We start from the raw sequence: 14,880 nt of genomic DNA on the forward strand, positions 1-14,880 counted from the left end.
GTGTGAGTCAGGGAGAGGGGCAGAGGGAGAGGGAGAGAGAATTCCAAGCAGGCTCCATCCTCAGTGTGGTGATGTAGGGCTCGATTCTCCAACCCTGCGAACATGACCTGAGCTGAAATCAAGACTTGGATGCTCAATTGACTGAGCCACCCAGGTGCTGCTGGGCCTTGGTTTCTCAATCAGCAAGATGGAAATAATCACGCCTGTGTTTTTTGTCTCATGCAGCGGTTCTAATAAGAAAACAAGATGTACTTGAAATGTTTTGTACACTGTGAAGCCACACAGAGGCTTGCTGCTGGGATCTGGTGGTATTTGTATTGACAACTATGGCCTGGTTTCTAGCTCAAAAATCTTGAGAATGGCAAGCCGGGCCTCTGCCAGCTGATGTGATGTCTTTGTGCAGGTCAGAAAAAGGTGCCCCAAGAATGAACAGCTTGGAGCTTAAGGGATTTTAGCCTCCACTCACAACCAGAGGCGATCTGAGAGAGGTCATCATTCACCTGGGCCCTGTTTCCAATTTTATTCCTCCATATATCTAAAAGCCATGAGTAACACGTCCTGGATCCTCTGACTGTCCAGGAAAAGAACTCCAAGATCGACAGAGCTCTCCCTCCTGTTTCCTGCGATATTGAATGGTCACTGCTGGAAGCATCCTTTGAGAGATGATGGTCTTATTTCACAGGTCATACAAATGAGGCCCAGAGAGACAGCTTGACTTGCTCAAGGTCACACAGTTTGTTGGCATAGCAAAGACCAAAACCCAGGTATCTTGACCTCTGCTAAAGAGTCGTTGTAGAGAGAGCTTGAGGCGGTACCACGCCCTCACCGTTGGTACAACCTCAGACCTGCCTGGGCTCTTGTGGTCAGAGGTAGGTAATGTTCACCACTTTGGATCTCCTGAACCTGCCCTGTGGTCCCCGTGGTCCCCCTCCTGATGCACAAAGTCAATCTGTGGCCTGGCCATGAGAAGTCCCTGGGCCTGGGCCCACTCACCTGTCCGAGCTCGCACCAGCAGATCCAAGCCATAGAGGACATCTGCCGAGTAGTCCAGGACTAGCCACAGCATCACGTGGTCAGACTGCAGCTCATCGAAACAGGCCCTAAACGCGCGAGGGAAGGAGTGGGTGTGTCTGGGGCTGGGTCTAACACAGGCACCAGCTCTGTGCCTTCATCTTGGTATCAGCCCTGCCTGCAGGGTTCGTGCCCCAGTGTCATCACCCCAGACTCGGATGAGGAGACCCAGCTCTGAGAAGCTTTTCTGTCCCAAAGGTCACAGAGCTCCTGTGAAGAGCTGAGATGGACCCCAAAGAGTGGGCCCTTGTCGCCTCTCAACAGTAAGCGTTGAGATCCCAGGAAGGGAAGTTTTTCTAGGCCTCACTGGTGGAGTCATGTGAAGAGATTGAGCACTTGCCCTTCCTAGGGTCTAAGAATTGCTCAGACATGAACAACCAAACCAGCCAGTAAATATTTTCTATTTTCTAGATCTTTATGCTCACTATTTCTCATACAGACTATACCCCCAAACGCCCTCTTCACCTCAAAAGAGCAGCAGCCAGCTCCTGTGTCCCCACCCTGCAGCTTACTCAGCAACTGGAGCCCCCTGCTGCCTCCTCAGAATAGCAGTGTCCCTGCAGCCCCTGAGCCTGGCTTGCACAGAAGCAGCTCGCCCACGGATCCCCATTCCGCAGGCAGGCTAGGAGGGGTCCCAAGTTCTCCCATTTCTCATTCCCACACTTACCCTCAGAACAGCAGGAGATGCCCCCCTTATGCAGATAATCCCCAAAGCCCCCTCTTACACTCAGTAGTAGGTCTCCTCCCCATCCTCACAGAAGCAGCGGCTGTCTTGCGGGCTTGCTCAGGATTGTCCCAAAGCCCCCCTACCTTCCCTGCACGTCAGCCTGCATCCTTGTCCTAAAGGCCTGCCTGAAAGGGCCCCCAACGCCCTCACTTACTCTCAGTGAGTAGCAGCTTCCCCTTATCCTGCCCTAAAGCTTGCTTGGAAAAGTCCCAAAGCCTTTCATGTACTTCCAGAAGAGCAGCCGCTTACCTCTCTGTCCCCCAAACGCTTGCTCTGAAACTTCCCAAAGCCCTGACCCCTTCAGAAGGGTAGCCTCCTCACCCTCCCGTTGCAGAACGCCCAAGCCCCGCCCCTCAGGAGCCTAGCCTCCCCCTCCCCCTACAGAAAGCCCAGGCCCCGCCCCTTCAGGAGCCTAGCCTCCCTCTCCCCCTGCAGAACGCCCAGGCCCCGCCCCCTCAGGAACCTAGCCTCCCCCTCAATGTGCAAAGCGCCCAAGCCCCGCCCACCCCGGGAAGAGCCGCTGCCCGCCCCTGTATGCCTGCCTCCTGGGCTTGCACAGGAAGGTTCCAAAGCCCACCATTTAGGAAACATGGCCTGTTGCCCCTGCCTCCATGCCCTGTACCTTACTCAGAAATGCCACACAGACTCCCGCCAACCCCATCAGAGGAGAAACAAGGTATCCCTACATCTCTCTCCTACAGACTTTCTCAGAAATGCCCCAAAGCCCCTTGCCCACAGGGAGCTGCATCTCTGTCCTGCAGCTTAATCAGGGATGCTCAAAGGTCCTGTTTGCCTTCAGAAGAACATAGCCCCTTGGCATCCCCATCCTGTAGGTTTGCTCAGAAAAGCCCAAGCCCCCAGCTCCCCCTCAGAGAAGCAGCATCTTGCTCCTGTATTCCCAAAACACAGATTTCATAGGGGACCCTAAACCCTCACTCCCCTGACCCCTTATTAGGGGAGTTAGCAGCTCACCCTGCACCTGCCTCCTACAGCTTGTTTATAAAAGTTCCACAGCCTCCACTTCTCCCCAGAAGAACAATAACTTGCCCCTGCATCTCACAAGTACATTTGTAAGGAATTTCCTGAAGCCCCTGTGTACACTCACCCTGCATCTCTGTCCTGTGGGCCTTCTCAGGAGCACCCCAAAGGCCCTGGCTGCCCTCACAAGAGCAGCAGCTTGCATCCCAGCCCTGCAACTTGCTTGGGGGAGGCCCACAGCCCAAAGCTTACAGTCAGAGAACTGTGACCTCCCCTGCATCCTTGTCTTGCAGGCTGCTCAGGAATGTCCACCCCCCCCTCACCCACTTCCCCTCAGAAGAGTAGCTACTCGGCCCTGCATCTTCCTCCTACAGCCAAATTAAGAAGGCCCCGAGGTGACCGGACCCTTGCTGTCCCTAGCAAGCAGAGGCCCCCACCAGTGCTTCAGAGAACTCTGGTGGTCTTCTTTTAGAGCCTCCTTATAGATGGAGAAATGGGGACACTCAGTTGGATGGTGGCTGTGTGGGGACCAGAAATCCAGCCCCCTGAGAGGGACTCAGAGCTCTGTCTTGAGGCCTGGCTGCCCTCATCCCTCCCTGCCTCTCTACCCCTCCCCCTGCCCATGTGGAGACATTGCCCCATACCCCTACCTGCATACCAGCAGACACCAGTTATAGAAGACAGGCAGGGCGATGACTGTCAGCCAGTGGTAGTACACGTTGCTGGAGGGATCCACCACCATGGTGTCCTTCTTGTTTCTGGAAACACCGACACACGAACAGTGCAGTGTGTTGAAAATCACAGCGTTGGAGGGTCTTAGAGACCTGGATTAGCCTAGAGACCCTAGGGCAACTGCAGGCTAAACTTGAGACACAGGTCCTGTCAGTCTCAGGGGGGTCACATGGGGTGTCCCCTCACTGGAGGGGACAGGGTTGGAGAAGGCAGACTCTGGAGGTCCTTCCCTCCTAGCTCAGCTTCCTAGGAAGCCACGGTTGACAATAAAATCATGGTGATGATTTCCCATGTTCCTGTGGTATCACCTACATCCTTCAGCGTGCTGAGAATAAAATGCTGCATGGTAATGTTGGAACCGTCTGCGGGGAGCTCTGTGAAACGCTGATTCCCAGGGCCCACTCAGACACGCACCCCCCCCCCCCCCCCCGCCCGGGACCGGGGCCTGAAAACGTACATTTAAACACTGCCCGGTGGTTCTGAGGCGGCTTCTCTCTGGACTGCATTTGGGAGCCCTGTAGCATTCCTGAGGGAGTCTCTGACCTGCTAACTGCATTTGAGCAGATGACCTGAAGACATTTCCAAGCACTTGGAGCCATTCTCCCATCAAAAACAACTAGCCTGGGAATCTTCTAGGTTATGTGGGCCAACACTGAAGGAAGCAATAGCTTAGGGTGCTTTCTGTTTTTATTGTCAGGATTTTCTGAGGACTAGAGGTTCTAGATGGTACTGGAGATTCTTCTTTTTCTTTGGCTCCATGTGTCTTCTCCCCCACCCCATATGTCCCATGTGCTGGCCCAGGCCTGTGGAGCTGCTCCCATGCCCCAGAGGAGACACCGGCATGCCTTCCACCTTTGCTTTGACTCAGCAGGTACAAGATCAACAGCTCACTGACATGTCTCTGGAATGTTCCCAACGCACACCATGCCTACGTGTCGAGTAAAGTTTATGAATATAGTATTTTCTAGTGCCCAGGATTAGGCTTCAGCTTACCCCGACTGTGCAGACAGGCAAACAGAATGTGGGGTGGGGGCGGGGGTGGGGTGGGTGAGCACAGGAGGAGTCTCCCAGGGACAGCCCCTAATTGCTCACCCAAGGCTGCAGACAACCCTCTTTACCTATAAGCCCCCTCCGGGTGCTCAGAGCTGGGGCAGGACTCTCCCTGCAGAGCGAGTGGGCCCCTCACACCATCTCAGGAAGCCTGATCCCCACCTGGGTCCAACTCCGCTCCCGCAGCCCTAGGCAGCCCCTCTCCAAGGGCCCACGCTAAGGCCTGACAACAAGGCTCTCAGACTCACAGGACCGATACAGGGATCAAGCCTGCTATGACCACACACCCTCTCTTTGGAGGCAGCTCTTCTCAGTACTTACTCCTCTTGTTTTGTGCCGTTTTTCTTTTTCTCTTCTTCCTTTTTTTCTTTCTCCTCCTTTTTCGCCTTGTCACTGGATGATACAGGGTGACATTTAGCAATTTTCCTATGCCAAGGATGCTACCGCAGTGGAGAGGGTAGGCAACAGTGACATGGAGGAGAGGGTGTGGTGTAGGAAATGGATATTTCTAGCACGGTGGGATGACAGGAGGCTACTGATTTTGTTACTATTATTCCTGAGGAATGAGGTGAACCCTCCTCCGCCCCAGGTGAACTGCCCCATTAAAGCATACATTGTATATATACATCAAAGTATACATAGTGGCTGATGTTCTGCAATTTCTGACCCATTTTCATGAGCCCCTAGGAAGTCACAAAGAGCTTGAGACCATTTTGAGGTAATGGGAAATGAACCCAGATCCACACATTTAGGGAGGAAAAGTCACTCAGTTTTGGAAGTCACATGTAAAGGTTTTTTGTTCCGAACGGAAGGATATGGCTTGTTGGCTGTTCTTAAAACCCATCTGTGTATCAAATGAAAGGCTGGCCCTTGATGAGAAAGCCAGGGAGCAAAAGGGAAGCAAAATCTGCACAGACAGGAACAGGTTTGCCACGTAATGGCAAATCTCGGAGTCATCTGAGGCAAACACAGCCATGTTCAGACACTTATCCAGAGTTGGCTGGACTGTGAGGCTGGGGGCTGGATAGCCGCCTTCTGTCCTCATCTGCAGGAAGGTTCTGGGAGTGCAGGTGTCTCCTCAACACATGGCTTTACTCTGCTTCCTCTTCTTTATTGCACAACGTTATGGGTTAGCGCTGTTATAAAGGTTATGTGTTAATAGTCATATGTGTTCTGCAAAGCAGGCGTTATTGCCCATCGAACAGTTGAGGAAACCAAGGAGAAAGGTAAAAGACTCTCCCTGCCTCCGGGGAACCCATCAGACTCATCCACAGACCCCTCTGATTCCCCTACTCCACATCCTGGAGCAAGTCACGGGTTGAAAAATAAGTGTTTGTTGATTAAACACTCGTTGAAAAAGACCAATATACTTCACACAGCATTTCCTAAGGAAATAATCAAAGATGTGTGCAAACATGCGTGAAGAAAAATAATCACTACTTATTTCTACCAGTCAAAAGCATAAGCAATCTAATCCTACAACTGGAGGAGATCCATCAGCCATGGAATTCTAGGAGGCCCCTTAAAATGATGTTGTGGAAGAATGTCTGGTGACACAGGAAAACGTTTTTAATATTTCTCCAAGTTAAAAGCAGACTGCAAAAGAGCTTAGAGTAATAGCTGTATGAGTTTTCTATTGCTGCCAGAACAGACTGCCACAAATTTAGTGTCTTAAAACAACACAAACTGCAGATCTGTAGGTCAGAAGTCTGAGTCTCCCCAAACTGAAATTGAGGTGTCGTCAGGGCCATGATCCTTTCTGAAGAATCCAGGAAAGAATCTGTTTTCTGCTCATTTGGACTGTTGGTGGAATTTAATTGCTTGCAAGAAGAGGACTGAGATGCTCATTTTCTCACTGGCTGTATGCTGAGGGCTTTCCCAGCTTTCAGAGGGTGCTGTATCCTTGGTTCCTGGCATCCTTCTTCTGTGTTCAAAGTCAGCAGCAAGAGGTAGAGTCCTTCTTGAGATGCCATCCCTCTGGTTCTCTGCAGCTGGAGAGGTTCTCCACTTTTAAGGATGCATGCGATTAGACCAGACTCACCTTGATAATCCAGGATAATTTCCCCATCTCAAGGTCCTGAAATTTAATCACAACTGCAAAGTCCCTTTTGCTGTGTGAGGTAAGTCACAGGTGGTGGGTATTAAGGCATGGACATTTGGGGGAGCCCTTATGTCACCTTCCACAGCCTGTCCACTGGCCTTCAAAGATTTACATCCATCCCATGGGCTAAATGCATTCACCCTCATTCCAAGACCCCTAAAGTTTCATTCCATTATTAAATCGACTCAGAGTCCAAAAGTAGCATCAAATTCTCATCAGCTCAAAAGTCCCAAATCCTCTCATCTAAACCAGGTCGAGGGGAGACTCTAGGTGTGAATCATCCTAGGGCATGAGTTGCTCAACTTGTGATCCCGTGACACTAAAATCATCTACTCTGAAGATACAACAGAAGGGCAGATTTAGGATATCAGTTATAGATATTCCAGTTCAAAAAGGGAGAAGCGAAGGACAGAAGAGTTACTAGTCCCAAGCAGTTCTGAAATCCAGCAGGGCAATTGCCAGTTCATCTCAAGGCCTAGGAATAATCCTCTGTGGTTTTTGTGGCTCCACACTCTAGGCTCAAGGCTCTCTCCGAGCCATCTTTTCCTTCTCATTAAGGGAGTACCTGTCTGTTTGTAGCTGAGTATTCTAATCAAAATGTTTCCTGCATCTAGAATTTAGGGGTCCCATAATCTTCCTCTATTTCATATTGTTTCTCTTGCTTCACGTCCAAGCCGGCAGTGTTTCTGCTGGTATAGAATCTTCCAGAACATTGCATGTCATGTATATCAGAGGGATTCACTGTGTTAGACAACAGGCTCATCCTCAGATCTGTGAAATCCCTTCTTGTATTTTTGGCTTCTGCTGGGATGGCTGAGGGGAGTTATGAGTCACACCCTTCATCTCTTCAGGAGAGCCTTTTGTTGAATACTCAGAACTTTTGATCTCTCTGAGGTATTACCAGAAGGTTGCTCAGCCACACACCTGACTTTTTCCCAAAGCACGCTTTCCTGACAGTTTTCAAAATTTAGTGTCTTTTCCATTTGAGTAGGCTGAGAATTTCCAAAATCATGAAGTCCTGCTTCCTTTCTGTTTAAAGTTCTTCCCTCAATATCTCCCTCTCCTCTTGGGTTTTACTGTAAGCAGCAAGAAGACACCAGGCTGCACCTTCAACGCCTTTGGTTGAAAATATCCTCAGCTAAATATTCAAGCTCATTGCCTATCCGATCTGCTATCCACCTGCCTGCAGGATGTAATTGCACTGAGCTTTCTGCCACTGTAAACCTAGATTCCCCTTTCTCCAATTTCCAATAGCCTGCTCCTCACTTATGTGCAAGTCCTTACCAGCAGCATCCTGGAAGCCCAGGGTTCTACTAGTAGTCAGTTTACAACCATTCAAGCACAAGGTGCTTCAGCGAAACAGGTTTTCTCTGTGATACTCCTTATTTCCTTCTGAGCCCTTACCAGCAGAGTCTTTAACATCCATATTTCTACTACCAATCTGTTCAAAGCTATCTAGGCTTTCCTTTTTAAAATTATGCTCCTTGGGGCGCCTGGGTGGCTCAGTCGGTTGAGTGTCCGGCTTTCAGCTCAGGTCCTGATCTCACGGTTCATGAGTTCGAGCCCCACATCAGGCTCTGTGCTGACAGCTCAGAGCCTGGAGCCTGCTTCAGAGTCTGTGTCCCCCTGTCTCTCTGCCCCTGCCCAGCTTGCTTTCTCTCTCTCTCTCTCTCAAAAAAAATAAACATTAAAAAATAAAATAAATAAAATTATGCTCCTCAAAAATTTTTTAGAGTCTGCTCCGAAGCCACTTCCACTTTCTTTGTTACAGCAGCACCCCACTCATGGTATCAAAAGCTGTGTTATTAGTTTTCTATTGCTGCCCTAACAAATTACGACAAATGTAGTGGCTGAAGACAACCTGAATGTGTTATCTTACAGTTCCGTAGATCGGAAGTCTGGTTGGTATAAGTTTAACTGGATAAAAATCAAGGTGTCGGCGGCAGCCTGTGTTTCTTTCTAGGGACTCTGGGGAGAATCTGTTTCCTGCTCACTTGGGTTGTGGGCAGAATTAAGTGCCCTGAAGCTGTAGAATCAAAGTCCTTGTTTTCTTGCTGCGGAAAATGGAGGGCTATTCCTAGCTTTGAGAGGCTGCTGTATTCCTTGCCTTGTGTCCCCCTTTCTCCTTTTTCAAAGCCAGCAATTATGGGGGCCTTCTTACAATAAAAATCCCTCCTTTCTCCTTCCGACTCATCTCTCAGACCCACTCTTCTCCCCACCTCCCCTTCCTGCTTTTAAGAATGCATGTGATTACATTGGGCCCACCTGTTAATCCAGGACAACCTCCCCACCTCAAGGTCTTCAAGTTTAATCACATTTGCAAAGTCCCCTTTGCTATATAAGGTAACCTCTCTACAGGTTCCAGGGATTAGGGTGTAGACATCTTTAGGGAGGTGGCGGTGAAATTGCTCTGCTCGCATCACTAGTCAGTATTTATTGGGCACTTACTATGTAACCAGGCACTATTCTAAGCACTGTACATGTATTAGCACATTTAGTCTTCCTTCAACCTTATAAGTAAAACATTAATACAAACCCTACTTTACAAGTCAGGAAACTGATGCAGAGAGGTCAGGTAACTTGCCCATGGTCACAAAGCTCTTTATGGATGAATTGGGATACAAAGGCACTTAAAAATATATATGTAATTTATGTGTAATATATAAATATATCATATATATGTAATTATGTGTAGCTGTAATAATAAAATAATTATTATATACAACATATAATAATTATAATATATACCAGTATATATTATATATTTCCATACATAATATGTTCTGTCTATATACATATCTATATACTCAATATATATGGAAAACCTTGGAGGGATATTTCCCAACATGTTAAGAGGGGTTATCTCTGATAATGGGATTCTACTGTTAAAATGAAGTATATTTTTTGAGGGTGTATGCTCATTGGTGCTTTTCTGTGTTTTCCAAGTTTTTGACAGTTAGTACATGAATAAACTGAATAAAATAAAAAAATATTAAACTTGCTAAATGAGAAGATTAAGGACAGTTACTCATCCTCTTTCCTCTTGAATCTATAATGAAGTGTCCTTTGAAAGGTTTTCTGCCACTGAAGTCTTAATGTCAAGGCACCAGCAGAGGGCGCTGCCCACAAGCTTATCAGGCATGCTCAGACCAGCTGTGAGTTTAATTACATCAGGTCACAATTTGTGGAGGGGCTGGGGGAGGTTACCAACCTGCTGTGGGCCCATGAAAGACTCACCACCATCCAACTGCATCCCCCAATCCACCCAGCACTGCCCCAAAAGACCTATACAGAGCTGCAAACGATGCCTGTTGGGCTGGGAACAGTTTGCTCTGGGAGACAGAAAAATTATTCAAGGACCCATGGACTAAGTTAAAATGCCAGAAACATGGTGGAAGAATGGGGAAGGGTGTCCATCAGAATTGTTTCTGTAACTCTGTGCCCAGATGGTCACATTTTGGGACAGTCCACAATTTTTTCCTTCGGTCCTTGGCCTGCAGTGTGGACCCATGATTTGAACCCATCTGAAAAGATTTATAAGAGCCTGATGCAACCAACACCATCCGCCCCATCCTCGCCCACATTCCAGCCCCAGAACAGAGGAGCCTAGAGACCTACAGGACCTCTGTCTGTGGTTTCCAGTGCCCTGAGCCTGTCTCTGACTGTGGGACTCAACATGGGGGTTTCAAGGGTATTTAATATCAAGTTTGGCTTTAGATCAAGCACATATCACAATAGCTACTATTTTGCAAATTAAATAATTTCATTTATCTTGATTGCTGGCATTTGGGTCTCTGGATTTGATATCCACATTTCTGCAGACAAAATGTAACTAAGTTTCATGGAGGGAAATGGTAAAAACTTCTATCCAAGGAACAAAAGGAAATAGGAAAAAGCCTTGGCACATTTCTCCTCAGTTGGAAGGCAGGTAATTTGGATTTCTTGCTGATATTGATGGTTTTTTCCCTAAGTTCCAACTGAGACTCCCTCCTGTGCCTGCCCCCGGGGTATTCCATAAAGAAGTCTGGCGAATGGTGCACACCCACACGTGTATGATCACACACATGCAACACTTCCTCCCTGGGCTCTTGAGTGGCACTTGCCAGAATCACACATCAAACTGATCTGCCAGCTCAGCGTCTGGTGATAAAAAGTAATTACAGCAGGGTCACCATTTCAAGAGGCTATTCTCTGGAAATACAGTATTTAAATCCCCTCTTCCCATTGTCCTAATTACTCCCTCCAAATTGGCCTGAATTGGCCTTATGACAAGGGCATTTCACTGGCACCCTGGAGCTTGGGGTTGTCGAATGGAAAATGCATTCTCATCATGAAGGAGAATATCCACTGCTCTGTAAAGGAACTCTGAGTTTGCACCCTCAAATACAGAAGCGATAGAGGATGTCAAAGCTTAAACCATGTATGCATTATAGATGAGAAAAATGAGGGTTGCTCAAAGAAGTCACACAGACCAGGTCCCTTCCCCATTTGTCCATGGGGATGGAATTTTGGAGAAAGGAACAAGATTCTAGAATGATCTAGCGGTGTTCTAGAAGTGTGGGAAGCGAAAGGATTTCAGCAGGGAGGCGAAGCTGGGACATCTATGGGGAGGTAGGTGGCCAGTGGGACCAGGGAGGGTGAGGGGGCTCTGCTGGGGAGCAGAGGTACTCACTCCTCTGAGTTGTTGCACATGTTGGTGTTGTTTCTGGCCAGCGGCCAGCCACTGCTGGAAAGTAAAGAACGCGGCATGGGAATCTGAACTCAGTTCCAACTACTGGGGACCATTTGCCCCAGGTGGTTAGGCTGGCACCTCCCCACACCCTGTCCCCCAGGCCATTTCACACACCTCTCAGGACCTGGGGTGTTGTTATTGTCAGGACAAACATTTTTTGACTGGCTAGCTCTAGGGGGAAGAGAGGATGAACATTTGGCTCAACTGAGGCTTCTGAATAGAGAGTTAACTATGCACATCCCACCCAGAATCCTGGCCTCAAGTTCCACCCCATTTCATTCAGTTTAACAGTGTGCCAGGAGCTTTGAGGGACGCAGACATGAACCCTATGTGGTTCCTGCCCACTGGGTGCACTCAGGTGGAGCGAGTCGAGCACCTTCAGCAGCAGATGGACACATTTGGCAGCAGCAGCAGCAACTTACCCCCCTCATCTGCGCAGGCAGGGGCTCTCAAAAGGGGCCCTCCCTCAAAAACCCAATCACAGCAGCTACTTCCGGCTTGCAGGGCAAAAAACAGACCATGAGCAGAACTGTCCCAGTTCTGCATCTATCCTGCTCTGGGCCCTTGTCCCCACATTAATCTTAAAACTTCAGGGTTTGCCACCCCAGTTTTATGTGAGAATCTGCTAGAAAGTGGAGGCTGGTTTTGCGCCCAGCTACACGTTTATTTAAAGCTGAATCACACGGTCCTTTGCGGCGTTCTGTAGGAAAAGCTATTATCTCAGAGTGCTCAATTGCCAATAGACATTTTTGACACAGCTAGCTTAAGGAAGCCAGCATGGCCTCACAGAGCTGGCGGGTGGCTTGCCTGTCTGCTGTCACTGCAGACACCTCATAGAAGACCTCCAGGACCAAGGCCAGTGGCCTGTGATCCTCTTGCCTGACTCTCAGGGCACCTCTTCTCTTCTGTGATGATGAACATCCAGCCAAATGCCATCCTGGTACTTCTGCTCACCACTGCTCAAGTCTCCCTCTCACCATCCATTACGTGGCTCTAACTATTTGTTTTGGGATTGGTTCTGATTACCAGACCCTCCCCCCTCCCCTGCCAAGCAATTTCCCAATTCCTATGAAGTTAGGAAAGATGCAGTGGCCTGTGTTTACCACATCTCTGTGTCTGGGATGTCATAAGGCCAAACCATTAGAATAACCGAGACCTGTCTCTGCATACACTTTGCTTTGCTAATGGGATTTGCCTGGAAAATCCAAAGTCTTCCTCCCCCAGGAAGCTTCTCTAATTGATCCGCCACTAGCCTGCATGAGCCTGCCCACTCTGAACCCTCAGGCAAGTGACCAGGCATCTGTGGTACAGTCGGGACCTGGCCCTGATGGGATCCTAGCCCAGCTCTTTGCTCATCTGGTCACATTGGGAAATGGACAAAGAGGCTTATGTTCATCTTCATTAGGCTAAGGTTGTAGATAGGATAATTTGATCAAGTTAACAAAAGAAGTCTTTGCTTGTCCACAAGGAACTGAACCACTCTGGCTGGCTCAGTAGCAAACCTCTCTTCCCACCTCCTCCCTCCCCCATCTTCTCTTCTCCCTTATCTGCCATCCATCCTTTCTTTATGGCTCAGCAGTGAATAGCATGCTGGCCTTGCAGTCATGGAGCTATCTCTCAGTCTAGGATGCCTGACCCTGGGAACCTGCGATGGCCCTGCACACATCCCCATTCCCACCAGCACCCAGGCCCTAGGTGGTCCTTCCCCAAGCCCAGAAACCCCAAGGGTTTGTGGTCTAAGCCCAGGTGAAAACGTGAGCCAGCCAATTATCACACCTTTCCCAGCAGGGAGACTAAACGTGGCTCCCCTATAGTGGTTGATAGCAAGAAATTTCCTTGAACTCTCATATTTTATCTTAAATATGCTTGCACATTTTTCAATCTACTGCATAATCTATAATAAACCTATAACACGTATATACAAACATGGAAGCAAAATGGAAGTACCAGGAAGATCCATCTTGCTTCCTCTGAGGCCTCATGACCTTCACTCCCCAGGGGCCCTTGGATGCCCATTTGAGAGACTCACACCTGAGCCCTTTTTCTCGTTCAACAAAAAAACACACAGGATTTTATCCAACAATTATATAGGGACCATTTGGTCTGCAATAACCAGGCTTGTTTTCACCTTTACATCTTATAAATCTTGGCATTATCTACAGAATTCAGCCCCCTTTTCCAGAAAGCAGATTCTGAGCAAGAGGCTTCCTGTTTGAGAGGCTCAGAGGCAGTCAACCTCCCCCTCCATGTCTTAGCTCTCCTTCCCTCCAACAGCCCAGAGGGTCCTGAAGAGACATTCTGCTACTAGCCACACTCAATTCAACCTGTGGTGGCCCAGTGGTCTCCCTGCTGGTCACAGGCTGGGGAGACTTCCCAAGAACAAGAGAGGAGGGGAGGAAGCAGCTCTGAGTGTAGGGTGTGGGATTGGGGGATGTAAGTCAGCACCTGCAGATTTCTTTCACTATGTCTACACCAGACAGCACCAGCCACAGCCCCCAATCAGTCAGTGGGCCATGCAAGAAAATGCTCAGAGCCCTTGTTCTGCAGACCTCTCTCCTACCGAAAAGTAAACATTCTCTCCATCCCCCATTCTACCCCCACCTACACTCCCCAACTCCATGGTTCTTATCCTGATCTGGGGTATGATGGCTCCTCTTGAAAATTCTGACCAATCTTCAGACCTCCCTCCCAGAAGATTGCATGTAAAATTGTGGGTACCATTTAGGTAATCTCAAAGCTATGGTATTAAAGCCCCTGGCTTTTAGTAAAGTGGGTCACAGTGCAATCTGGGATGAGGGCCCTTTGATGGAGAGAGATCAAGTGAGACTAGCATCCCCAGATGTGTTTCTGAGAGCACCAATTCTAGGGGGCACTGGTGGGTACTCTGTGCAGGGTCAAATGAGGGTGGAGGTTCTGGTTAAAGGATTTCCTCTTCTGCAATCCTTCGTTGACTCGGGGCAGCCACTGTTAGAGCATGCAGTATTCCTCCACAACAGACACCTTCTTCAAGGTACAGGTCATGAGGCTGGTGCTCCGGGCCACCCACACAGTGGATCTAAGCTGCAGGAGCAAACCAATGCTTCACCTGGTGCCAGTGGCCCATCCTCTTGGTTCCTTACCTTCTCCCTCTGTCTGGTGGCTCCTGGCTGCCCACATTTGACTGGGCATTGCTTTCTTGGCTGGATACCTCCTTGAGCTCAGCTCCACGGAAACGCTCCAGGAAGGAGTCAGGTCTCTGGTCCTCGTGGTGTAAGTGCCCGGTGGCCCATGCTCGCAGTGAGATGATCAGGCGAGACAACCTGGAAGGACATGGACAGGCAGCTAGTGCAGGGAGGAAGGAGATGGAAAGCTATCTTTTCCAGGGCTGGGGCAGAAGCAGAGATGACTGGCAGGATCCCAGGCTTAGATGTGCACCTCCACTCTGTCAGGGCCTTATTCCCTGGTCCTATACCACCTGCAGTCTGGGACCCAGCTTTCCAGATAAGGGAC

At 49.0% G+C, this 14,880-nt stretch overlaps 1 protein-coding gene across 4 annotated transcripts in view; it reads right to left on the minus strand.

Moving 5' to 3' along the window:
• CNGA3 (cyclic nucleotide gated channel subunit alpha 3) overlaps nt 1–14,880 on the minus strand; it is a 74,072-nt gene that overhangs the window by 4,916 nt on the left and 54,276 nt on the right. For 2 of the 4 annotated variants that reach the window (XM_053200485.1, XM_027072612.2), the window contains 5 exons: nt 14,511–14,690; nt 11,332–11,385; nt 4,880–4,951; nt 3,427–3,534; nt 994–1,100 (listed from right to left, as the gene is read on the minus strand). In XM_053200485.1, the coding sequence (XP_053056460.1) occupies nt 994–1,100; nt 3,427–3,534; nt 4,880–4,951; nt 11,332–11,385; nt 14,511–14,690 (521 nt within the window). The remainder of the gene's footprint in view (nt 1–993; nt 1,101–3,426; nt 3,535–4,879; nt 4,952–11,331; nt 11,386–14,510; nt 14,691–14,880) is intronic. The other 2 variants (XM_053200486.1, XM_053200487.1) reach the window with 2 other exon arrangements.

This window comes from Acinonyx jubatus, chromosome A3, assembly GCF_027475565.1.
Source record: "Acinonyx jubatus isolate Ajub_Pintada_27869175 chromosome A3, VMU_Ajub_asm_v1.0, whole genome shotgun sequence".
Taxonomy (NCBI): Eukaryota; Metazoa; Chordata; class Mammalia; order Carnivora; family Felidae; genus Acinonyx; species Acinonyx jubatus.